At 44.2% G+C, this 25,785-nt stretch overlaps 1 protein-coding gene across 2 annotated transcripts in view; it reads right to left on the reverse strand.

Annotated features, from left to right (window-relative positions):
* LOC118373164 (carboxypeptidase A6-like) overlaps positions 1-23,175 on the reverse strand; it is a 47,750-nt gene extending 24,575 nt beyond the window's left edge. Inside the window, exons 1-2 of one of the 2 annotated variants that reach the window (XM_052483731.1) lie at positions 22,697-23,175; positions 4,171-4,246 (exon numbers count right to left, since the gene is read on the reverse strand). In XM_052483731.1, coding sequence (XP_052339691.1) covers positions 4,171-4,246; positions 22,697-22,812 — 192 coding nt within the window. In that variant the 5' untranslated portion in view covers positions 22,813-23,175. The remainder of the gene's footprint in view (positions 1-4,170; positions 4,247-22,696) is intronic. The other variant, XM_052483730.1, reaches the window with a different exon arrangement.
* Positions 23,176-25,785: the final 2,610 nt, after the last annotated feature.

The following is a 25,785-nucleotide window of genomic DNA, read 5'->3' on the forward strand; positions in this document are numbered from 1 at the left end:
AATAACAGATAGTCCTTACTGCCATTAGGCCATACAAAACACATTGAATAACAGATAGTCCTTACTGCCATTAGGCCATATAAAACACATTGAATAACAGATAGTCCTTACTGCCATTAGGCCATATAAAACACATTGAATAACAGATAGTCCTTACTGCCATTAGGCCATACAAAACACATTGAATAACAGATAGTCCTTACTGCCATTAGGCCATACAAAACACATTGAATAACAGGTAGTCCTTACTGCCATTAGGCCATATAAAACACATTGAATAACAGATAGTCCTTACTGCCATTAGGCCATACAAAACACATTGAATAACAGATTCACGACATGGAACAACATATAGGCCCCAAAAAATATAAAAAGGCAGATTGTTCTGAAGTGTCCCTCCTATTATTGGGTATGACGCACACAAGCTTGGTACACCTGAATTTGGGGAGTTTCTCCCATTCTTCTTTGCAGATCCTCTCAAGCTCTGTCAGGTTGGTTGGGGAGGGTTGCTGCACAGCTATTTTCAGGTGTCTCCAGAGATGTTCGATCGGATTCTAGTACGGGCTCTGGCTGGGCCACACAAGGACATTCAGAGACTTGTTCCCGAAGCCACTCCTGCATTGTCTTGGCTGTGTGCTTAGGGTCGTTGTCCTGTTGGAAGGTGAACCGTCACCCCAGTCTGAGGTCCTGAGCGCTCTGGAGCAGGATCAAGGATCAAGGATCTCTCTGTACCTTGCTCCGTTCATCTTTCCCTTGATCCTGAATAGTCTCCCAGTCCCTGCTGCTGAAAAACATCCCCACAGCATGTTGCTGCCACCACCATGCTTCACCATAGGGATGAAGACAGATTTCCTCCAGACGTGACGCTTGGCATTCAGGCCAAAGAGTTCAATCTTGTTTTCATCAGTCCAGAGAATATTGTTTATCATGGTCTGAGAGTCTTTGGGTGCCTTTTGGCAAACTCCAAGCAGGCTGTCATGTGCCTTTTACTGAGGAGTGGTTTCCGTCTGGCCACTCTACCATAAAGGCCTGGTTGGTGGAGTGCTGCAGAAATGGTTGTTCTTCTGGAAGGTTCTCCCCATCTCCACAGAGGAACTCTAGAGCTCTGTCAGAGTGACCATCTGTTTGTTGGTCACCTCCCTGACCAAGACCCTTCTCCCCAGATTGCTGAGGCTGGTCGGACGGCCAGCTCTAGGAAGAGTCTTGGTGGTTCTCAACTTCTTCCATATAAGAATGATGAAGGCCACTGTGTTCTTGAGGACCATCAATGCTGCAGAAATGTTTTGGTACCCTTTTCCAGATCTGTGCCTCGACACAATCCTGTTCCGGAGCCCTACGTACAATTCCTTTGACCTCATGGCTTGGTTTTCGCTCTGACATGCACTGTCAACTGTGGGACCTTATATAAACAGGTGTGTGCCTTTACAAATAATGTCCAATCAATTAAATTTACCACAGGTGGACTCTAATCAAGTTGTAGAAACATCTCAACGATGATCAATGGAAACAGGATGCACCTGAGCTCAATTTTGAGTCTCATAGCAAAAGGTCTGAAAACATACGTAAATAAGGTATTTAAAAAAATAAAAAATAAAAAATCTGCTTTGACATGATGGGGTATTGTGTGTAGATTGCTGAGGATTGAATTTGAAAAAAAAATCAATTTCAGAATAAGGCTGTATCGTAACAAAATGTGGACAAAGTCAAGGGGTCTGAATACTTTCTGAAGGCACCGTATATTTCCATACATTTTTCCAACTGGTACAGGGAGACATTCAGACGAGTCTTGTGAGGCCTGGTGGGTGTACAAGAGCAAAACAACTGACATGTACATGAGAGTCACACCTTTGCACAGAGGGGTCATATCAGTGTGTGGCCCAAACGGTTTGGACGCTACAGACAGAAGTACCAACTTCAGACGAGTCTCCTGACACCATCGTGTTCATCTTTCCATAGAGGGGTCATAGTAGTTTGTAGACCAAACCATTTGGACGCTACAGACAATTTTGTGAGAAGACTGATTTTCAGGATGTCTCATGGTCTGACAAACACCGCTTTAGCTCTGTCACTTTTCACCGCAGATGCGGAAGTGCGACGTAGGCGGATGCAGAAGTGTGACGTAGGCAGATACTGAAGTGCGACGTAGGCAGATACTGAAGTGCGACGTAGGCAGATACTGAAGTGCGACGTAGGCAGATACTGAAGTGCGACGTAGGCAGATACTGAAGTGTGACGTAGGCAGATACTGAAGTGCGACGTAGGCAGATACTGAAAGTGCAGATACTGAAGTGTGACGTAGGCAGATACTGAAGTGTGACGTAGGCAGATACGACGTAGGCAGATACTGAAGTGCGACGATACTGAAGGCAGATACTGAAGTGCGACGTAGGCAGATACTGAAGTGCGACGTAGGCAGATACTGAAGTGCGACGTAGGCAGATACTGAAGTGCGACGTAGGCAGATACTGAAGTGCGACGTAGGCAGATACTGAAGTGCGTAGGCAGATACTAGGCAGATACTGAAGTGCGACGTAGGCAGATACTGAAGTGCGCGAGGCAGATACTGAAGTGCGACGTAGGCAGATACTGAAGTGCGACGTAGGCAGATACTGAAGTGCGACGTAGGCGGATACTGAAGTGCGACGTAGGCGGATACTGAAGTGCGACGTAGGCGGATACTGAAGTGCGACGTAGGCGGATACTGAAGTGCGACGTAGGCGGATACTGAAGTGCGACGTAGGCGGATACTGAAGTGCGACGTAGGCGGATACTGAAGTGCGACGTAGGCGGATACTGAAGTGCGACGTAGGCGGATACTGAAGTGCGACGTAGGCAGATACTGAAGTGCGACGTAGGCGGATACTGAAGTGCGACGTAGGCGGATACTGAAGTGCGACGTAGGCAGATACTGGATAGGCAGATACTGAAGTGCGCGTAGGCGATACTGAAGTGCGGCGTAGGCAGATACTGAAGTGCGACGTAGGCGGATACTGAAGTGCGCGAGGCAGATACTGAAGCGGACGCGAGGCAGATACTGAAGTGCGACGTAGGCAGATACTGAAGTGCGACGTAGGCAGATACTGAAGTGCGACGTAGGCAGATACTGAAGTGCGACGTAGGCAGATACTGAAGTGCGACGTAGGCAGATACTGAAGTGCGACGTAGGCAGATACTGAAGTGCGACGTAGGCAGATACTGAAGTGCGACGTAGGCAGATACTGAAGTGCGACGTAGGCAGATACTGAAGTGCGACGTAGGCAGATACTGAAGTGCGACGTAGGCAGATACTGAAGTGCGACGTAGGCAGATACTGAAGTGCGACGTAGGCAGATACTGAAGTGACGTAGGCAGATACTGAAGGCGACGAGGCAGATACTGAAGTGCGTAGGCGTAGCAGATACTGAATGCGATACTGAAGTGCGGAAGTGCGACGTAGGCAGATACTGAAGTGCGACGTAGGCAGATACTGAAGTGCGACGTAGGCAGATACTGAAGACGTAGGCAGATACTGAAGTGCGACGTAGGCAGATACTGAAGTGCGACGTAGGCAGAACTCTCTAGGCAGATACTAAGTGCGGCGTAGGCAGATACTGAAGTGCGACGTAGGCAGATACTGAAGTGCGACGTAGGCAGATACTGAAGTTAGGCGGATGCGGAAGTAGGCGGATGCGGAAGTGCGACGTGTAGGCAGATACTGAAGTGCGACAGGCGGATGCGGAAGTGCCGTAGGCGGATACTGAAGTGCGACGAGGCAGACATCGGATGCGTGCGACAGGGTTTTTAAACAACCAGTCTGTCATAATCATCAGGGGTGATGACTCTAGCTTAAACTAACAGATTTTTATAATTATTTTTTAATGCTGTAAATCAGATTCCCTCGTGGCGAGGACATGTGTGTCTGTCATAATCATCAGGGGTGTGTGTAATGTGTGTGTGTGTGTGTGTGTGTGTGTGTGTGTGTGTGTGTGTGTGTGTGTGTGTGTGTGTGTGTGTGTGTGTGTGTGTGTGTGTGTGTGTGTGTGTGTGTGTGTGTGTGTGTGTGTGTGTGTGTGTGTGTGTGTGTGTGTGAGAGAGGGAGAGAGAGCGAGAGAGAGAGAGAGAGAGAGAGAGAGAGAGAGAGAGAGAGTGAGTGAGTGAGACTATTGACTATTGAACACAAGACATCATTACCTTGATGTTTCCCAGGAGTTTCTTCAGCACCTGAACCTCCTCTTTGTTGCTGGGAGTTATCCTGAAGACTTGATCACTGAAGAAGCAGAGGGAAGCAGGTAAGTTATCCTGAAGACTTGATCACTGAAGAAGCAGAGGGAAGCAGGTAAGTTATCCTGAAGACTTGATCACTGAAGAAGCAGAGGGAAGCAGGTAAGTTATCCTGAAGACTTGATCACTGAAGAAGCAGAGGGAAGCAGGTAAGTTATCCTGAAGACTTGATCATTGAAGAAGCAGAGGGAAGCAGTTAAGTTAAGTAACATGTTCTATATGCTGCTTCTACTATACAGTCAAGGGAGTTACTATACTGAAAACAAATATAAACACAACATGTAAAGTGTTAGTCCCATGTTTCATAAGATTAAATAAAATATCCCAGAAATGTTCCATACTCACAAAAAGCTTGTTTCTCTAAAATGTTGTGCACAAACGTACTTACATCCCTGTTAGTAAGCATTTCTCCTTTGCCAAGATAATCCATCCACTTAACAGGTGTGGCATATCAAAAAGCTGATTAAACAGCACGATCATTACACAGGGGCACCTTGTGCTGGGGACAATAAAAGGCCACTCTAAAATGTGCAGTTTTGTCACACAACACAATGCCACAGATGCTCAACTCTTTTGCCACCAGTTGTTCTTGTGTATCATACAATGCATCCATCTGGCAGAGGAAGAGACATTTATAACTAGAGTACAGAGGCCTGCCGTCGTCCTGCATTAGTTGGAACCCACAGTTCGATTCCATATAGCATTTGTTTTTTATCAGTATAGCCACGCAGCACACTGAACATCCCCTATGCCGTTTCATGCTCGGGAATCGTGAGACAGAAATACATGTTCTTGTGAATAGAATTCCCCGACATGCATAGCGAACAAAAGTCAATTCATGGCCATCTCGGACCTCACAGCTTATGTCCAGTTTTTTAATCGTTCAGAGCATAAATTCTTTATCTGACAAAGATATTGATGTGAGTTTCTGTGCCTCTGCCTCCTCACATGTTGTTTTCACCATATCAATTGCATCCGTTAATATCAAAGTCTCTGCAATAGTGTGTTGTTTCATAGCGTAGCAGGCCTAGCCGTTCACCATGGGAATTACAGTGTAGACATTGTTAATGTTGTAAATGACTATTGTAGCTGGAAATTGATGATTTTTTATGGAATATCTACATAGGTGTACAGAGGCCCATTATCAGCAACCATCACTCCTGTGGTCCAATGGCACGTTGTGTTAGCTAATCCAAGTTTATCATTTTAAAAGGCTAATTGATCATTAGAAAACCCTTTTGCAATTATGTTAGCACAGCTGAAAACTGTTGTTCTGATTAATTAAACTGGCCTTCCTTAGACTAGTTGAGTATCTGGAGCATCAGCATTCGTGGGTTCGATTACAGGCTCAAAATGTCCAGAAACAAAGGACTTTCTTCTGAAACTCTTCAGTCTAACTCTTCTTGTCTGAGAAATGAAGGCTATTCCTTGTGAGAAAATGCCAAGAAACTGAAGATTTCGTACAACGCTGTGTACTACTCCCTTTACAGAACAGCGCAAACTGGCTCTAACCAGAATATAAAGGGGAGTGGGAGGCCTCGGTGCACAACTGAGCAAGAGGACAAGTACATTAGAATGTCTAGTTTGAGAAACAAACGCTTCACAAGTCCTCAGCTGGCAGCTTCATTAAATAGTACCTGCAAAAGGCAACTCAGGGATGCTGGCATTCTAGGCAGAGTTGCAAATAAAAAGCCATATCTCAGACTGGCCAATAAAAAGAAAATATTAAGATGGGCAAAATAACACAGACACTAGACAGAGGAAGATTGGAAGAAAAAAGTTACGGACAGACAAATCTAAGTTTGAGGTGTTCGGATCACAAAGAATAACATTCATGAGAAGCAGAAAAAATGAAAAGATGCTGTCAAGCATGGTGGAGGCAATGTGATGGTCTGGGGGTGCTTTGGTGGTGGTAAAGTTGGAGATTTGTACATGGTAAAACTGATCTTGAAGAAGGAAGGCTATCAGTCCATTTTGCAACGCCATGCCATACCCTGTGGACAGCGCTTAATTGGAGCCAATTTCCTCCTACAACAGGACAATGACCCAAAGCACAGCTCCAAACTATGCAATAACTATTTAGAGAAGAAGCAGTCAGCTGGTATTCTGTCTATAATGGAGTGGCCAGCACAGTCACCGGATCTCAACCCTATTGAGCTGTTGTGGGAGCAGCTTGACCGTATGGTACTTAAGAACATAGTGTACGAATTTCAGGATTTGATTTATTTATTTGTATTTATCTTTTTTTTTAGCACAGAACATATCACAAGAAATTGGTGACAATGTGAACAATTGTGCAACATTTTCAGGGACCGGTTTGGGCTCCTGAGGGTTACTTTCAAAACTACACTCCCTAGTGACGTGAGAGGATCTTTGTGGGGCTGAGGACTCCCTAGAGTAGGTGGAGGGTGTGGTACTGGAGCTACTAACTACCTCATAAGGCCCACCTATCTGTGTCTGTAAGTCATCTGTCCCCTATACAAACCACAGTCAGGATGAAAGAGTTTCATGAATTCAGTCAGATTATAAATTACTTCACTAAGAGCATGTCACTCTATGACATTTCTCAGCCACAGTGTCAGAGTTAATGCATTCTCCCTTTTTACACGACTGGAGAATGACACTTAATTGCGAGAGAGAGGGTTAAGGGAAGGGCTGGGTCCTGTTTTAGTGTAAGATCTGGGATAGATGACAGGGTCATACCAGTGCCAAACAATTTGTCTGACAGATCATTATAGCATCGTGTTACAGCATCTTGTGTTCCCACACACAGGTGATGTGATGGGGCAGAGATTTGTTTTTACAACACAGATTCAATTGAGACATTTGAGAATCAGGGGTATTAAATAACATGAATGTACATTAAGATCCAAGCATTAAACTAAAGACATAACACACACATTTACATCATTTGAAAACATCTAAATGTAGACAAGGTGAACTTAACATAACCTTTACATACCTGGTGAGATTTCAGGAAAATAAAGAATGCCTTAGCTGTGATTCAACTATGATGAGAAAATGTAAAACCAAAAATATTGTTTAGCCTACTACTGTATATCATTGTAAAAAATATAAATATATAAAACCAAACATATTGTTTAGCTTACTAATGTATATCAATGTATTGCATTTCCCTTTGAACTCTGTTCATTGGTAGCACTGGTTAGGAGCCCCAATGAACAGCATGAATGAGGACAGAGTTAAGGAGCTACGGTACCAGTATGTACAGGTAAAACATATATCTATGTAACTACTTTACAGCAACATTTTATAGTGATACATAGTACAGTAAGCATAAACTGCACACATTTCCATTGCTGTGGAAGGAACATGCAATATATGTACATTTTATGTCACTCTTCCTTACCAAAACAAATTCAACTGTGTGTTCTGGGATATAGCGTATAATGGAGTTGGAATCAAGTGAACCCTCTCACAAGTTTGTATACGTGGATGAGGCTGGCTTCAACCTGACCAAATGCAGAAGGCGGGGTCGGAATATCATCGGTCACAGAGCTACTGTGGATTTGCCAGGCCAACGGGGAGGAAATATCACCATGTGTGCTGCTATTTCGGAGCATGGTGTCCTAACCCATATCCCCCTTATAGGGCCATACAACACCCAGCATCTACTCAACTTTTTAGAGACTCTCTACAGGGCTCTCATCCCTGATGATGAGAGGGGTCTGTTTAGAGAGGATTTGCCAAAGTATGTGGTCATTTGTGATAATGTGAGTTTCCATCGATCAAACATCATAAGGCAATGGTTTGTGACCCACCCAAGGATGCTCATAGAATTCCTCCCACCTTAATCACCATTCCTTAACCCAATTGAGGAGTTATTTTCAGCATGGAGGTGGAAGGTGTACGATCGTCAGCCACACACACAGATGACCCTGCTGGCTGCAATGGATGCAGCATGTGAGGACATCACAGTAGACGCCTGCAGAGGATGGATAAGGCATTCCAAAATATTATTTCCACGTTGCATTGGAAGGGAAAATATCCTGTGTGATGTGGATGAGAATATGTGGGCCGACAGACAGGAACGTCTGGATGTGTAGAGAGCACAACAGTGCTGCGGGCAAAGTTGTGCCTTAGGGGTGGTTTCCTGTGTTTCTTTCTAATTTAGTTTTTTCCCCTTAGTGCCCCTTGGATTGTCCAGTCTCGTTCAATCAATAACCCACATACAGTAATAGGTAAATAGTACTGTTGAAATTGATATATGCCATAGAAGTGCAGCCTTGTGCATTTTCAATACAGTAACTGTCATCCGAACTGTAGCCTAAGTTTACATCAGGTAATACTGTCAAAGTACACAGTTACATTGACAACATGCCTAAACATTTTGACGACCTTGTTCGTGAACAATGACTCAATGACTTATCATTCTGATGACACTGACATGATCATTGGCATGAATATTTACTTTTTAGAGATGTACTAAGGATTTTTAGTGACTGACTAGCTTTAGAAACATATCTATTGTATATTGCAGTTTGTACAAATTGTTCTGAAAAATGCACCAAAGCAACTGAGAAAAACTGTAAATAACTGAATAAAGTTTTTGTTATCAAACAAACAGTTAGCGGCCAGCAAGTAGGCTTAGTGTAGAGTTCAAGACATGGTTAATGGAATTATAATTTCAGAAATCATGCAAATCCACAATAGAAATTTAAAAAATGTAGATCAGGTGATAAGAGTTATAATGTTTGAACGGTTTGGGCTACAGACAAGCAGTTTGGGCTAGAGACAAGTGGTTTGGGCTACAGACAAGCAGTTTGGGCTAGAGACAAGTGGTTTGGGCTACAGACAAGCAGTTTGGGCTAGAGACAAGTGGTTTGGGCTACAGACAAGCAGTTTGGGCTAGAGACAAGTGGTTTGGGCTACAGACAAGCAGTTTGGGCTAGAGACAAGTGGTTTGGGCTACAGACAAGCAGTTTGGGCTAGAGACAAGTGGTTTGGGCTACAGACAAGCAGTTTGGGCTAGAGACAAGTGGTTTGGGCTACAGACAAGACAGAGACAGTGGTTTGGGCTACAGGCAGTTTAGAGACAAGTGGTTTGGGCTACAGACAAGCAGTTTGGGCTAGAGACAAGTGGTTTGGGCTACAGACAAGCAGTTTGGGCTAGAGACAATTGGTTTGGGCTACAGACAAGCGGTTTGGGCTACAGACAAGCGGTTTGGGATAGAGACAAGTGGTTTGGGATAGAGACAAGTGGTTTGGGATAGAGACAAGTGGTTTGGGCTACAGACAAGTGGTTTGGGATAGAGACAAGTGGTTTGGGCTACAGACAAGCGGTTTGGGATAGAGACAAGTGGTTTGGGATAGAGACAAGTGGTTTGGGATAGAGACAAGTGGTTTGGGATAGAGACAAGTGGTTTGGGATAGAGACAAGTGGTTTGGGCTACAGACAAGCGGTTTGCTGAAGTTGGAGACTTTTATCTCCCTCACCAACTTCAAACATCTGGTGTCTGAGCAGCTAACCGATCGCTGCAGCTGTACATAGTCTATCGGTAAATAGCCCACCCAATTTTACCTACCTCATCCCCATACAGTTTATATTTATTTACTTTTCTGCTCTTTTGCACACCAATATCTCTACCTGTACATGACCATCTGATCATTTATCACTCCAGTGTTAATCTTCAAAATTGTAATTATTCGCCTACCTCATGCCTTTTGCACACAATGTATATAGACTCTTTTTTTTCTACTGTGTTATTGACTTGTTAATTGTTTACTCCATGTGTAACTCTGTGTTGTCTGTTCACACTGCTATGCTTTATCTTGGCCAGGATGCAGTTGCAAATGAGAACTTGTTCTCAACTAGCCTACCTGGTTAAATAAAGGTGGGGGGAAAAAAAATAATAATTGGGATAGAGACAAGTGGTTTGGGCTACAGACAAGTGGTTTGGGCTACAGACAAGTGGTTTGGGCTACAGACAAGTGGTTTGGGATAGAGACAAGTGGTTTGGGCTACAGACAAGTGGTTTGGGCTACAGACAAGTGGTTTGGACTAGAGACAAGTGGTTTGGGCTAGAGACAAGTGGTTTGGGCTAGAGACAAGTGGTTTGGGCTAGAGACTAGCAGTTTAGACTAGAGACAAGTGGTTTGGACTAGAGACAAGTGGTTTAGGCTAGAGACTAGCAGTTTAGACTAGAGACAAGTGGTTTGGGCTAGAGACAAGTGGTTTAGGCTAGAGACTAGCAGTTTAGACTAGAGACAAGTGGTTTGGACTAGAGACAATTGTAAAGGGGTGAAGCATGACAGTTTAGGGGCTGGGCTATATAGTAGGCCCTGCTCACAGTTGGTACAGTGAAGCCTAATCAGACTTTCCCGTGTGCATCATACTTCTCACAGGTGAGGTGCAAAGGGAAGTGAGCACTGGGGCTACCAGACTTTCCAGGTAAGAAAGGGTTTACAGAGCGGCAAATGAAGTGGGTTTTTATATATTTCAAATTGGCCTGCTATTGGTCAAATTTTTTATACTAATTTACCAATCACATCATGTTTTGTTTTGTATTCCTATTTTGATTGGTCCCTGAACCCATAAAGACAGTGTAGAAATATATAAAAACCCTTCTTAACTTTCCCATCTGTTAGACCTAAAGTCTGAGGCAAAGAGCCTAAAGCCTATAAAACTATAGGTTTGAAAACTGTGGCTGAGAGCTGAAACACATACTTTTTTTAACAAAGAAGAAGCACCTTCATCAACTGCCAATCCACTGTCTTCCAAGAGTTCCTGAATGTTCTGTTTACTCTCACAGGTGAGGTGAAATTATACAATGTAGTCTAGCCTATTGACTTTGCACACACCGGACAATACAAATATATCAACTTTGCTCCCAACGGCACATATCATTTTCCCATTCAGTTTAGCTTATTATCTGGGTGAATATTTCTCTAGGCGCAATGGTGCTAAATCTAAATTCCAGGTCACACAGCAAAATAGTTGGGAGGATGTACGACCAATAGGGTCGCAATTTAGAGCCCTGACCCTGACTATGAAACACATTGGTGAAAATAACCTCAAAATCCATACCACATTATTAGATTCAGTGTCACGCCCTGGTCAAAATATTTAGTGTTTATCTTCATTTATTTGGTCAGGCCAGGGTGTGGCATGGGTTTTTGTATGTGGTGTGTATGTATTGGGATTGTAGCTTAGTGGGGTGTTCTAGTTAGGTCTATGGCTGTCTGAAGTGGTTCTCAATCAGAGGCAGGTGTTTATCGTTGTCTCTGATTGGGAACCATATTTAGGCAGCCATATTCTTTGGTTGTTTCGTGGGTGATTGTCCTTAGTGTCCTTGTTCCTGTCTATGTGTTAGTGTACACAAGTATAGGCTGTTTCGGTTTTCGTTACGTTTATTGTTTTTTTGTAGTGTTTGTATTTAGATTTGTGTTACGTTTGTTTATTAAACATGGATCGCAATGTACACGCTGCATTTTGGTACGACTCTCCTTCACACCTAGAAAACCGTTACAGAATCACCCACCACAAACGGACCAAGCAGCGTGTCAACAGGCAGGAGCCACAGGAGAAGCAGCAAAGGCAGCAACAGCGGTGCAATGAGGATTGGACATGGGACGATATATTGGATGGCAAGGGTTGCTACACATGGGAGGAGATCCTGGCGGGAAGGGATCGCCTTCCGTGGGAACAGGTGGAGTCAGCGAGGCGAGCAGAGGCAGCCGGAGAGAGGAGCCGGAGATATGAGGGAACACGGTTGGCAAGGAAGCCCGAGAGTCAGCCCCAAAAATTTATTGGGGGGGGGGCTCACAGGGAGTAGGCCTACGCCAGGTAGGAGACCTGTGCAAACTCCCTGTGCTTTCTCCTCTCCTGCGCTGCTGGAGTCTCCTGCCTGTTCAGCGCAGCCAGAGCCTTCCTCCTCTACTGCGCTGCTGGAGTCTCCTGCCTGTTCAGCGCAGCCAGAGCTGCCAGTCTGCATGGAGCAGCCAGAGCTGCCAGTCTGCATGGAGCAGCCAGAGCTGCCAGTCTGCATGGAGCAGCCAGAGCTGCCAGTTTGCATGGAGCAGCCAGAGCTGCCAGTCTGCATGGAGCAAGCCAGAGCTGCCAGTCTGCATGGAGCAGCCAGAGCTGCCAGTCTGCATGAAGCAGCCAGAGCTGTCAGTCTGCATGAAGCAGCCAGAGCTGCCAGTCTGCATGGAGCAGCCATAGCTGTCAGTCTACATGGAGCAGCCAGAGCTGTCAGTCTACATGGAGCAGCCAGAGCTGCCAGTCTGCATGAAGCAGCCAGAGGTGTCAGTCTGCATGAAGCAGCCAGAGTGGTCAGTCTGCATGGAGCAGCCAGAGCTGTCAGTCTGCAAGGAGCTGTCAGTCTGCAAGGAGCTGTCAGTCTACATGGAGCAGCCAGAGCTGCCAGTCTGCACGGAGCTGCCAGTCTGCACGGAGCTGCCAGTCTGCACGGAGCTGCCAGTCTGCACGGAGCTGCCAGTCTGCAAGGAGTTGTCAGTCTGCAAGGAGCTGTCAGTCTGCATGGAGCAGCCAGAGCTGTCAGTCTGCATGAAGCAGCCAGAGCTGCCAGTCTGCAAGGAGCTGCCAGTCTGCAAGGAGCTGCCAGTCTGCAAGGAGCTGCCAGTCTGCAAGGAGCTGTCAGTCTGCAAGGAGCTGTCAGTCTGCAAGGAGCTGCCAGTCTGCACGGAGCCGCCAGAGCTGCCAGTCTGTAAGAAGCCGCCAGAGCTGTCAGCCTACATGGAGCAGCCAGAGCCGCCAGTCAGCGTGGAGCAGCCAGAGCAGCCAGTCAGCATGGAGCAGCCAGATCTTTCAGTCTGCCAGGATCCGCCAGTCAGCCAGACTCTTCCAGATCTGCCAGTCAGCCAGGATCCGCCAGTCAGCCAGACTCTTCTAGATCCGCCAGTCAACCAGACTCTTCCAGATCCGCCAGTCAACCAGACTCTTCCAGATCCGCCAGTCAACCAGACTCTTCCAGATCTGCCAGTCAACCAGACTCTTCCAGATCTGCCAGTCAACCAGACTCTTCCAGATCTGCCAGTCAACCAGACTCTTCCAGATCTGCCAGTCAACCGGACTCTTCCAGATCTGCCAGTCAACCGGACTCTTCCAGATCTGCCAGTCAACCGGACTCTTCCAGATCCGCCAGTCAACCGGACTCTTCCAGATCCGCCAGTCAACCGGACTCTTCCAGATCCGCCAGTCAACCGGACTCTTCCAGATCCGCCAGTCAACCGGACTCTTCCAGATCCGCCAGTCAACCGGACTCTTCCAGATCCGCCAGTCAACCGGACTCTTCCAGATCTGCCAGTCAGCCGGGATCTGCCAAATCTGCCAGTCGGCCAGGATCCGCCAGTCGGCCAGGATCCGCCAGTCGGCCAGGATCCGCCAGTCGGCCAGGATCCCCCAGTCAGCCAGGATCTACCAGATCTGCCAGTCAGCCGGGATCTGCCAGTCAGCCGGGATCTGCCAGTCAGCCAGGATCTGCCGAAACCACCAGCCAGCCAGGATCTGGTAGATCCATCAACCTGCCTGAGCTTCCTCTCACTCCTGAGCTTCCTCTCACTCCTGAGCTTCCCCTCACTCCCGAGCTTCCCCTCACTCCCGAGCTTCCCCTCACTCCCGAGCTTCCCCTCACTCCCGAGCTTCCCCTCACTCCCGAGCTTCCCCTCACTCCCGAGCTTCCCCTCAGTCCCGAGCTTCCCCTCAGTCCCGATCTGCTCCTCAGTCCAGTGGGGTTTTGGGTGAGGACTACTAGGCCATGGTTGGCGGCGAGGGTGGAATATCCAAGGACGCGAGGAGAGAGGACTAAGACATTGAGTGAGTGGGGTCCACGTCCCGCGTCGGAGCCGCCACCATGGACAGACGCCCACCCGGACCCTCCCTAGTGTTTTGAGGTGCGTTCGGGAGTCCGCACCTTAGGGGGGTTCTGTCACGCCCTAGTCAAAATATTTTGTGTTTATCTTAATTTATTTGGTCAGGCCAGGGTGTGGCATGGGTTTTTGTATGTGGTGTGTATGTATTGGGATTGTAGCTTAGTGGGGTGTTCTAGTTAGGTCTATGGCTGTCTGAAGTGGTTCTCAATCAGAGGCAGGTGTTTATCGTTGTCTCTGATTGGGAACCATATTTAGGCAGCCATATTCTTTGGTTGTTTCGTGGGTGATTGTCCTTAGTGTCCTTGTTCCTGTCTATGTGTTAGTGTACACAAGTATAGGCTGTTTCGGTTTTCGTTACTTTTATTGTTTTTTTGTAGTGTTTGTATTTAGATTCATGTTACGTTTGTTTATTAAAACATGGATCACACGCTGCATTTTGGTCCGACTCTCCTTCACACCTAGAAAACCGTTACATTCAGTAGCAAACAACGTCAATCATATGAATGTTTGAAGCCCTGGCAATTCCTTTCAGGTGCAAACATGGGAAACAGATGAATGAAAAACACTTCATCTGATTCTGATGTTCCATTGGGGCTTCAGTCAATTCTTATTCTCATCTGTCTAACACTGCATCTGAATCTCCTGTCTTCATAGGATATAAAGGCAATCCCTAGACACACTGAGAATGTATCTACACTAACGATACCGTCATAAAGACAACAACATCATAAGAAGGAATCCAGTCTGCTAGTCCCACATCTATCCCTTGTGTTTTACTAACTGAAACCATATCAACCACCTAAGCTTTCATAGATTAGCTTTCATATTTATCCACACAGGAAATCAAGTCAGCGACCAGATTCATACTGTACTGTAAAGCTTTGCATAGGAATCCATTTCCCGTCCGGTTTAAATGACATTTGAAATGAAACTATTAACTGTAAGGATGTATGAGTGTGGTATTTCAACTAAACGGAAACAACTGTTCTCTATAAACTCTTATGGGACTTGGCATAGTTCAGCACCTGTCACAGACAGCTCTCGTTAGGCTATATCCAAGCTCTTGGAATCAATGTTTACATTCCTGTGGGAACTCATATGAACTTTGTAACCGTATAGCTTCTGTCCCTCTCCTCGCCCCTACCTGGACTCGAACCAGGGACCCTCTGAACACATAGACAACAGCCACCCTCGAAGCATCGTTAACCATCACGCCACAAAAGCCCTTGCAGAGCAAGAGGAAAAACTACTTCAAGGTCTCAGAGCTAGTGAAGTCACCGATTAAAACGCTATTAGCGTGCACCACTGCTAACTAGCTACCCATTTCACATCGGTTACATTCACTCCCTATAGCTCTCTCTCTCTCTATTTCTCCTCACTCCCTATAGCTCTCTCTCTCTCTATTTCTCTTCCTCACTCCTTATAGCTTTCTCTCTCTCTCTCTCTCTCTCTCTCTCTCTCTCTCTCTCTCTCTCTCTCTCTCTCTTCCTCACTCCCTATAGCTCTCTCTCTCTCTCTATTTCTCTTCCTCACTCCCTATAGCTCTCTCTCTCTCTCTCTCTTTGTCTCTCTCTCTCTCTTTGTCTCTCTCTCTCTCTTTGTCACTCTCTCTCTCTCTGTCTCTCTCTCTCTTCCTCACTCCCTATAGCTCTCTCTCCCCCTCTTTTTCTCTTCCTCACTCCCTATCTCTCTCTCTTTTTCTCTTCCTCACTCCGTGCGCCCTCTCTCTCTCTCTCTCTCTCTCTATTTCTCTTCCTCACTCCCTACAGCGCTCTCGCTCTCTATTTCTCTTCCTCACTCCCTATAGCTCTCTCTCTCTCTCTCTCTCCCTCTCTCTCTCTCTATTTCTCTTCCTCACTCCCTATAGCGCTCTCTCTCTCTCTCTCTCTATTTCTCTCTCTATTTCTCTTCCTCACTCCCTATAGCTCTCTCTCTCTCTCTCTCTCTCTCTCTATTTCTCTTCCTCACTCCCTATAGCGCTCTCTCTCTCGCTCTCTATTTCTCTTCCTCACTCCCTATAGCGCTCTCTCTCTCGCTCTCTATTTCTCTTCCTCACTCCCTATAGCTCTCTCTCCTTTTATCTTCTTCACTCCGTATAGAGAGAGAGAGAGTGAGCTATAGGGAGTGAGGAAGAGAAGTAGAGAGAGAGAGAGAGAGAGCTATTTCTCTTCCTCACTCCCTACAGCGCTCTCTCTCTCTCTATTTCTCTTCCTCGCTCCCTATAGCGCTCTCTCTCTCTATTTCTCTTCCTCACTCCCTATAGCTCTCTCTCTCTCTATTTCTCTTCCTCACTCCCTATAGCTCTCTCTCTCTCTCTCCCCCTCTTTTTCTCTTCCTCATTCCTTATAGCTCTCTCTCTCTTTCCCTCGCTCTCTATTTCTCTTCCTCACTCCCTATAGCTCTCTCTCGCTCTCTCTCTCTCTCTCGCTTTCCTTTTCTCTTCTTCACTCCCTATAGCTCTCTCTCTCTCTCTCTCTCTCTCTCTTTCCCTCTCGCTCTCTATTTCTCTTCCTCACTCCCTATAGCTCTCTCTCTCTCTTTCCCTCTCGCTCTCTATTTCTCTTCCTCACTCCCTATAGCTCTCTCTCTCCCTCTCGCTCTCTCTCTCTTTTTCTCTTCCTCACTCCCTATAGCGCTCTCTCTCTCTCTTTTTCTCTTCCTCACTCCCTATAGCTCTCTCTCTCTATTTCTCTTCCTCACTCCCTATAGCGCTCTCTCTCTCTCTTTCTCTTCCTCACTCCCTATAGCTCTCTCTCTCTATTTCTCTTCCTCACTCCCTATAGCGCTCTCTTTCTCTATTTCTCTTCCTCACTCCCTATAGCTCTCTCTCTCTATTTCTCTTCCTCACTCCCTATAGCGCTCTCTCTCTCTCTCTCTCTCTCTCTTTCTCTTCCTCACTCCCTATAGCTCTCTCTCTCTATTTCTCTTCCTCACTCCCTATAGCGCTCTCTCTCTCCCTCTGTCTATTTATGCCTTTCTCTATCATGTTTCCATTTTCCACCAGGTCTTTCACACTGTGACACAGGGTGTTGTGGCCCCCTTAAACAAAGGTGGCCCAGGGCCGTTTATAGGGATGAGGGAGAGAAGGAACAAAGGGGCATTACACCCCACTCCAGCGGCCACAAGAAATGCCACCAACAGCCTGTCCCCAATGCTACACGCAGCCTCATTGCCTACAGGTTAGAGCATGACTTAGAAACCCTTTATCCAGGGCAAAATCCCTTTCCAACCCAAACTTGAAAACTGTGTAGCTCATGCAATGTCCAATACACCATTTCATTTCTATGTTTCTATGCCCATACATGCTGCTTCTGAAACAACAGATAGTGGCTTTCTCTTTTGTTTCCCTGTGATACATTATCAATGGCATTTTAAATAATAACGACTTCTTAGTCAGATTTTAGCCACAATGACATCATATGACAAAGTGCACCCTATAGAATTCAAAACAATCCACCAAGGCTGCCGTCTAGTTCTACTCCTGAAATGTGTTTTATCGTCACCCAAATTGACCCATCTTTTCCTTGTCATAGCGATCCCCATGGATCATAGACTCTCTGTCAAAATGCTGGCACTCAGTGTGTCTTTAAAGCCTGCTGTGCACTGGTAGCATTTCTTTCTTGGCTAAAGCTGTCTTTTAAGCTGTCAATCTGACATTTCACTCAGCTCTCTCTATGGCAGTAACCTTTTAACTGAGCCCTTGGCACTAAGACAGAAGGTACTTCTCTGTAGTCCTTTTGGATACCGAGAGAAATTCTATTATCGCTCCACTCTGTACTGTAGGCCCACCTTCAATATACCCAACTCTGTGTGCCCCATTGTTGAGGGAAAAGGGGCACATAGTCCTTCTGTATCACAATATCAAGATCTGACAAGAGTACTGTATTCAGGGTTTCCCCTTTATGCATTTATCCGCAGCACACAAATTGTGGCTGCCACTGCAAAAAAACAAAAATATATATTAATAATAATAATATTTTGTTTCGGAATGGTAAAATGTGTTCAGTGTAAACTTACATAAAAAGAATGTGAGCTGGCGCACACCCAGAGTAATAGTTTGTGTGGAGGTGCTGACTAACGGCCAATAAACTATAAAATATCAAAATAAAGAAAGTCGCACACTCCATGTGTAATCTCCCAGCAATTTAATGGGTATTTACCAACGTTTTGGCACCACTGTGCCTTCCTCAGGGTCACTGTGCCTTCCTCAGGGTCACTGTGCCTTCCTCAGGGTCACTGTGCCTTCCTCAGGGTCACTGTGCCTTCCCCAGGGTCACTGTGCCTTCCTCAGGGTCACTGTGCCTTCCTCAGGGTCACTGTGCCTTCCTCAGGGTCACTGTGCCTTCCTCAGGGTCACTGTGCCTTCCTCAGGGTCACTGTGCCTTCCTCAGGGTCACTGTGCCTTCCTCAGGGTAATGTCATGATTTTGATAGTTTTCAGTGTAAACTTAAACAACTAAAACCAGATATAAAGTACGTAGAAAGAAAATGGCATGGTATGGGGCCTCGATGGATTTTGTTATAATGTTTGAATCACTCAGATAGCATAAGAACACAGCGTAAGTGTCACGGATCGCTCCGTAACAGTCATTACGCACACCTGGTGCCACGATCATTTAATGATGGATCGGACCAAGGCGCAGCGTGCATAGAGTTCCACATGTTTAATAAAGAAACTCACCAACAAAAACAATAAACAGCAAACGAGACGTAACGACTGGAGCGCTCACAGGCACTACACGAAAACAAGATCCCACAAACTAAGGTGGGGAAAAAGGCTGCCTAAGTATGATCCCCAATCAGAGACAATGATAGACACCTGCCTCTGATTGGGAACCATACCCGGCCAACAAAAAAAATGAAAAACTAGAATGCCCACCCAAATCACACCCCGACCATTACCAAATAGAGAAATAAAAAGTCTCTCTAAGGTCAGGGCGTGACACCTGGTCCCTATTCCCATTGATTAGTTACTGTATACGTATGCCCTTTGTTCACCATTGTCCTGTTGATTATTGTTGCTATGTCCATTGGTCGTGTGAGAACCTGTGCTATGTTGTTTTGGCTTTCGTGTCACGTATATCATGCAGATGATTAGGGGTCTCGTCCCATGTGATAATCATTGTGTGATTGTGTATTTATTCGAGGTACTCCTCGCTTTTTTGTTTGGGTTTCAACTAGAGGTCGACCGAATATGATTTTTCAACACCGATACCGATTATTGGAGGACCAAAAAAAAGTTGATACCGATTAACCGTAAGATTTTTATATATATTTGTAATAATGACAATTACAACAGTACTGAATGAACACTTATTTTAACTTAATATAATACATCAATAAAATCAATTTAGTCTCAAATAAATAATGAAACATGTTCAATTTGTTTAAATAATGCAAAAACAAAGTGTTGGAGAAGAAAGTAAAAGTGCAATATGTGCCATGTAATAAAGCTAACATTTTAAGTTCCTTGCTCAGAACATATGAAAGCTGGTGGTTCCTTTTAACACTAGTCTTCAATATTCCCAGGTAAGAAGTTTTAGGTTGTAGTTATTATAGGACTATTTCTCTGTATACCATTTGTATGTCATATACCTTTGACTATTGGATGTTCTAATAGGTATTTTAGTATTGCCAGCCTAATCTCGGGAGTTGATAAGCTTGAAGTCATAAACAGCGCAATGCGAAGAGCTGCTGGCAAATGCAGGAAAGTGCTGTTTGAATGAATGCTTACGAGCCTGCTGCTGCCTACCACCGCTCAGTCAGACTGCTCTATCAAATCATAGACTTAATTATAATATAATAACACACAGAAATACGAGCCATAGGTCATTAATATGGTCATATCCGGAAACAATCATTTAGAAAACAAAATGTTTATTCTTTCAGTGAAATATGGAACCATTCGTATTTTATCTAACGGATGGCATCTGTAAGTCTAAATATTGCTGTTACATTGCACAACCTTTAATGTTATGTCATAATTATGTACAATTCTGGCAAATTAATTACGGTCTTTGTTAGGAAGAAATGGTCACAGTTCACAGTTCGCAACGAGCCAGGCGGCCCAAACTGCTGCATATACCTTGACTCTGCTTGCACAGAATGCAAGAGAAGGGACACAATTTCCCTAGTTAAAATAAATTAATGTAAGCAGGCAATATTAACTAAATATGCAGGTTTAAAAAAATATATACTTGTGTATTGATTTTAAGAAAGGCATTGATGTTTATGGTTAGGTACACATTGGTGCAACGACAGTGCTTTTTTCGCGAATGTGCTTATTAAATCACCCGTTTGGAGTAGGCTGTGATTCAATGATAAATTTACAGGCACCGCATTGATTATGTGCAACGCAGGACAAGCTAGATAAACTAGTAATATCATCACCCATGTGTAGTTAACTAGTGATTATGGTAAGATTGATTGTTTTTTACAAGATATGTTTAATTCTAGCTACCAACTTACCTTGGCTACTTGCTGCACTCGCATAACAGGTAGTCAGCCTGCCACGCAGTCTCCTCGTGGAGTACAATGTAATCGGCCATATTCAGTGTCCAAAAATGCCGAGTACTGTCATGGATCCCTCCGGAACTGTCATTACGCACACCTGGTCCCTATTCCCATTGATTAGTAATTGTATGAGTGTGGCCTTTGTTCACCATTGTCCTGTTGATTATTGTTGCTATGTCCATTGGTCGTGTGAGAACCTGTGCTATGTTGTTTATGGTGCAGATGATTATGGGTCTCGTCCCATGTGATAATCAATGTACGATTGTGTATTTATTGGAGGTACTCTTCGCTATTTTGTTTGGGTTTCAACCCTGTGTTTTGTTACGTGTTTGTTTGGTCTTCGTCCCTGTGCCTTTACAAGGCACGCTGTCATTTGGAATAGAAAACCCCTATTACACATTGCATTACATTGCATTGCAGGAAACTAGCTTTAAAACTGTAAAATGTTCTCTCCGCTGCATAGCAAAACAGGTAGAATTAGCAGGGAATTAGCTTTAAAACCGTGCAATTGGCCGCGCTCACTACCCCCCCATGCTAACTTTACCACCTCTGCTGAAAAAAATCCTAGGGGAAACACTGGTATTAGACCATGCTCAACCAACAGCAGACATGATAATTACCGAAAATAAACTCATATAATCACAAAGATTTAACAACAATAGTGACCATTTAGTCCTTAAGACTAAAGGCTCATTGTGCAATCCTTCAACAGATTAAAACAACTGGACAACACCCACTATCATACAGTATAAGGAATTCTGAACAGAACGGCACAGAGTTCCCTACAGTGTCAGCGTCGGGAGTCTTGTTTCCTTGCCCTGGTTTTCCTACCTTGATAAAGTGGGATGGTCTGTGCTGAGCAGCTAGGGTTTGGGTGGGTTACCGGGGCTTTTGGAACAAGTCCAGGATGCAGGGGAAAGAGGGGGGTGGGGCTATGGAAGGACAGATGGGATCCTGCTGTGCCTCCCAAAACTACTCCAAAGCTCCCTGAAATTATGCCTAGAGGAGAGCAATTACTTGCTCAGGAATACCCTCCAAAATTGCCCAAAGTGTACTCTAAACTATCCCTCAGTTCCCCAATGTGCTTCATGCGCCCAAAATGTTCCCACTGTGCCCCCTCGGTGTGCCCCATGCACCTTGACGGAACTCTGTGAATTCCAGAACTTCAACACAGCTAGGTTCTCTGCTGAGGTTCTCTGTCCCAAAAGAGGCTGTCTCCCAATGTTCCATTTTCCCTGATCTGTCTGGTATCAACTGCAATTTCTGCATCTCTAACTAGCCAGCACTTATTATAAGAGCTGTGGGGCCAAAACGTGATAACTATCTTACATCTTATCTTACATCCATCATAACATTTTGGTGTCCCATATGTCTCGAATACACAAAGTAGAAAACATGTGTCTCCAGCAAGGATTATTTACTATCCATAGGAGAGAAAAACATGCAGTCACACATACAAAGTTGCTTTGGAAAATCCATCTCTTTTCAACAGGAGATGAGGGGAAGTAAACCCCATGCTTAATCTGAGGATAGAATTACTTTCAGTAGACCAACTTAAATCAGCAAAGTAGAAACTATAACAAAGTGTACTCCCCGCCTCTGTTTCGGTAAAAAGCTGAGGGATAGGGCTAGAGAAATGTAGGCCTCACCACTCTTCGTAGTAGAAGCTATGGATGGCTACCATCCATGATATCACATGCATTGTTTTCACTATGTCTTTAGTGGTTGTTGACATTTACTTTGTTTACCAACATTGGAGTAAAACAAGCTTATATTTTGAGTTCTGATGGGATATGACAGTTTAACTAAGTTCATGACTCATTTATAGCCTATGTTATAATCTTCCAGAATCAATGGGTAGGCTATATTTCATCAATGAATGAATCCAAAAATGGATGTAGCAACTGCTGATTGCCCCTTTAAAATATAGATCATTCCTTTTACGTTTTACCCTTCTTTGTTTTACCTCATAGGTGTTCAACTTCAAGTCTTCAACACGAATGAGAGCTCAGGATTCAACTTTATCTTCCAGTCACAATGCACAGAAATGAATGAGAATCCTCACTTACCCTGCATAGCGGTTGTTGTAGAGGTACGCACCAACGGGACATAGCACGTTACTGAGGATAATCACACAGCCCAGTAAAACTAAGGCTTGAACTGCGCATCTAAAGTTAACTGCCATCCCGAGCAAATATTAATAATGACAGAGGTTAGCCCCACTTTTCGCCCTCCAATTTGATTTATCTGCAGACTGTAGATCAACTTCGTATAAGAATATAAACGGGGACAAAAATTAGGACGGGGCCCCAGTCAACAGGTTTGATTATGAAGTCTCATGTGTCGTTGGTGCGTTCAGCGCGTTGTTCCGTTGACGCTCCTCTGACAATTGCACAAAAGGGCTGCGAAGGTGCGAAAGTCGGTCAACTGGCACCGGGGAGTCATTTAGCCACCTCGGTGAAGCCCTGGTGTGAATTGAAGGATTTCCCGTTCTTTTTAAAATGTGCAGGATCTGTCACGTGACCCGGTGTGTGTGTCAAGGAGGTCGGTAAATGGATCCCTATCCCGTTTGGATACGAATAGTGCTATGTTGTATCCTTGGGACGTCTATACACTGAACCCCCCTAACCTTAACCTTAACACCTAGCTTAACCCTAACCCTAACCTTGACCCTTACTACCTAACCCTAACATTAACCGATACCTTAACCATTTGAAATGTCAACTTCAATGGGGTAGGGACTTCCCGATTATCCCAAATAGCGTGTTACCGAAGCGAGTTATTTAAATCAATAGCATCGTTTAGTTACACTGTGAACAGGACCAAATGCTTCTTGCAAAATAGGCTTTGCCTGACGGTGCTCTATCGGAGAAGAAACGTCAGTTTGGCCAGAGCAGTGTGGATGGGCATGCCTGACAATGAACTAACTCGAACAAAAAAATAACTATTGGGGTCTTTAAATACATTTTGGAGAATAGATATTATTCCATTTATAAAAAAAATATTATTATTAAATTACCTGGTATGATGGTGCATTGATATAATAATAGCCATTATTTTTTGCATTTATGCACAAAGTCGACCTTTAAATTAACGTTCCACTGTTTCCATATGTCTATGAAATATGATCTATAATTCTGGTGCCTTCAGAATGTATTCATGCCCCTTGACTTATTCCACATTTTCTTGTGTTATAGGCTGAACTCAAAATGGATTCAATGTTTTTTTTTCTGACCCATCTACACACAATAAAACATAATGAAGTGAAAACAGATGCTTCTACAAGGTATTGACTCCGAGGTGGGAATACTTATGTAAATGAGATATTTCTGTATTTTATTTTCAATACATTTGTTAAAATGTCTAAAAACATATTTTCACTTTGTCATTATGGCGTATTGTGTGTAGATGGGTGAGAAATGGTATTTATTTAATCAGGTTGCAACACAACAACATGTGGACTAAATCAAGGGGTATGAATACATTCTGAAGGCACTGTGGTTACAATATGAGTGAAATAGTTTCCTTCCAAAAAATGTTTATCAAGTATTTTAAAAAGCAGCTTTTCTGTGTTGGTATGGTGTGGGCGTATACTGGTCATAAAACATATTCATGCAATGACATCATCCTCTACGAGGAAATAGCAAGCATTTTTGAAATGGTCTGTTTGAGATAGAAGCTTGAGGTGGTTATGCATTGGCCACAGATAAGAGTATAGGATAAGTCATCAACATTATTTGGGTATCAGTTAACAGAATATTAACTGTTAAAAGTGAGATGTTTCCAGGGCAGTTACTTTAAAACAAATAATGTTTCTCTCTGCCCCATGGCAAAATTTGTAAAATTGCAGGAAATTAGCTTTAAAACTGCAACATTTTATCTCAGACTCATGACAAAATGTATAGAATAGCATTATAAAACCACACATTTTCTCTCTGCACCATGGCAAAATGTGTTGAAATGCAGGAAGTTTGTTTATTCCTAAAATAAATATTTCCACTTATCCTTTCACTTATACTGTGTTTTCAAAATCCCCCTCTATATACCCCTCAAAATAAACCTCAAGAGAGGGATAATAAGTCATGTCAAACTGTGTAGAACTGCAGGAAATGATTTTAAAACTATATATATATATAGTATATCTACAGTACTAGTCAAAAGTTTGGGCACACCTACTCATTCAAGGGTTGCTCTTTATTTGTACTATTTTCTACATTGTAGAACAATAGTTACGACATCAACACTATGAAATAACACATATGGAATCGTGCAGTAACCAAAAAAGTGTTAAACAAACCAAAATATATTTTAGATTCTTCAAAATAGCCACCGTTTGCCTTGACGACAGCTTTTTTGCACGGTCTTGGCATTCTCTCAACCAGTTTCACCTGGAATGCTTTTCCAACAGTCTTGAAGGAGATCCCACATATTCTAAGCACTTGTTGGCTGCTTTTCCTTCACTCTGCGGTCCAAGTTATCCCAAACCATCTCAGTTGGGTTAAGGTCGGGTGATTGTGGAGGCCAGGTCATCTGATGCAGTGCTCCATCACTATCCTTATTTGTCAAATAGCCCTTACACAGCCTGGAGTTGTGTTGGGTCATTGTCCTATTGAAAAACAAACAATAGTCCCACTAAGCACGAACCAGATGTCTGCAGTATCACTGCAGAATGCTGTGGTAGCCATGCTGACTAAGTGTGCCTTGAATTTTAAATAAATCCCTGACATCGTCACCAGCAAAGCACCCCCACATCATTACACCTCCTCCTCCATGCTTCACGGTGGGAACCACACATGTGGAGATCATCCGTTCACCTACTCTGCGTCTCACAAAGACACGGCGGTTGGAACGAAAATCTTAAATTTGGACTCATCAGTCCAAAGGACAGATTTTCACCAGTCTAATGTCCATTGCTGGTGTTTCTTGGCCCAAGCAAGTCTCTTCTTATTATTGGTGTCATTTAGTAGTGGTTTATTTGCAGCAATTCAACCATGAAGTCCTGATTCACGCATTCTCTACTGAACAGATGATGTTGAGATGTATCTGTTACTTGAACTCTTTGAATCATTTATTTGGGCTGCAATCGGAGGTGCACTTAACTCTAACAGACTTATCCTTTGCAGTAGAGGTAACTCTGGGTCTTCCTTTCCTGTGGCAG

The sequence above is a fragment of the Oncorhynchus keta genome, chromosome 28, assembly GCF_023373465.1.
Source record: "Oncorhynchus keta strain PuntledgeMale-10-30-2019 chromosome 28, Oket_V2, whole genome shotgun sequence".
NCBI lineage: Eukaryota > Metazoa > Chordata > Actinopteri > Salmoniformes > Salmonidae > Oncorhynchus > Oncorhynchus keta.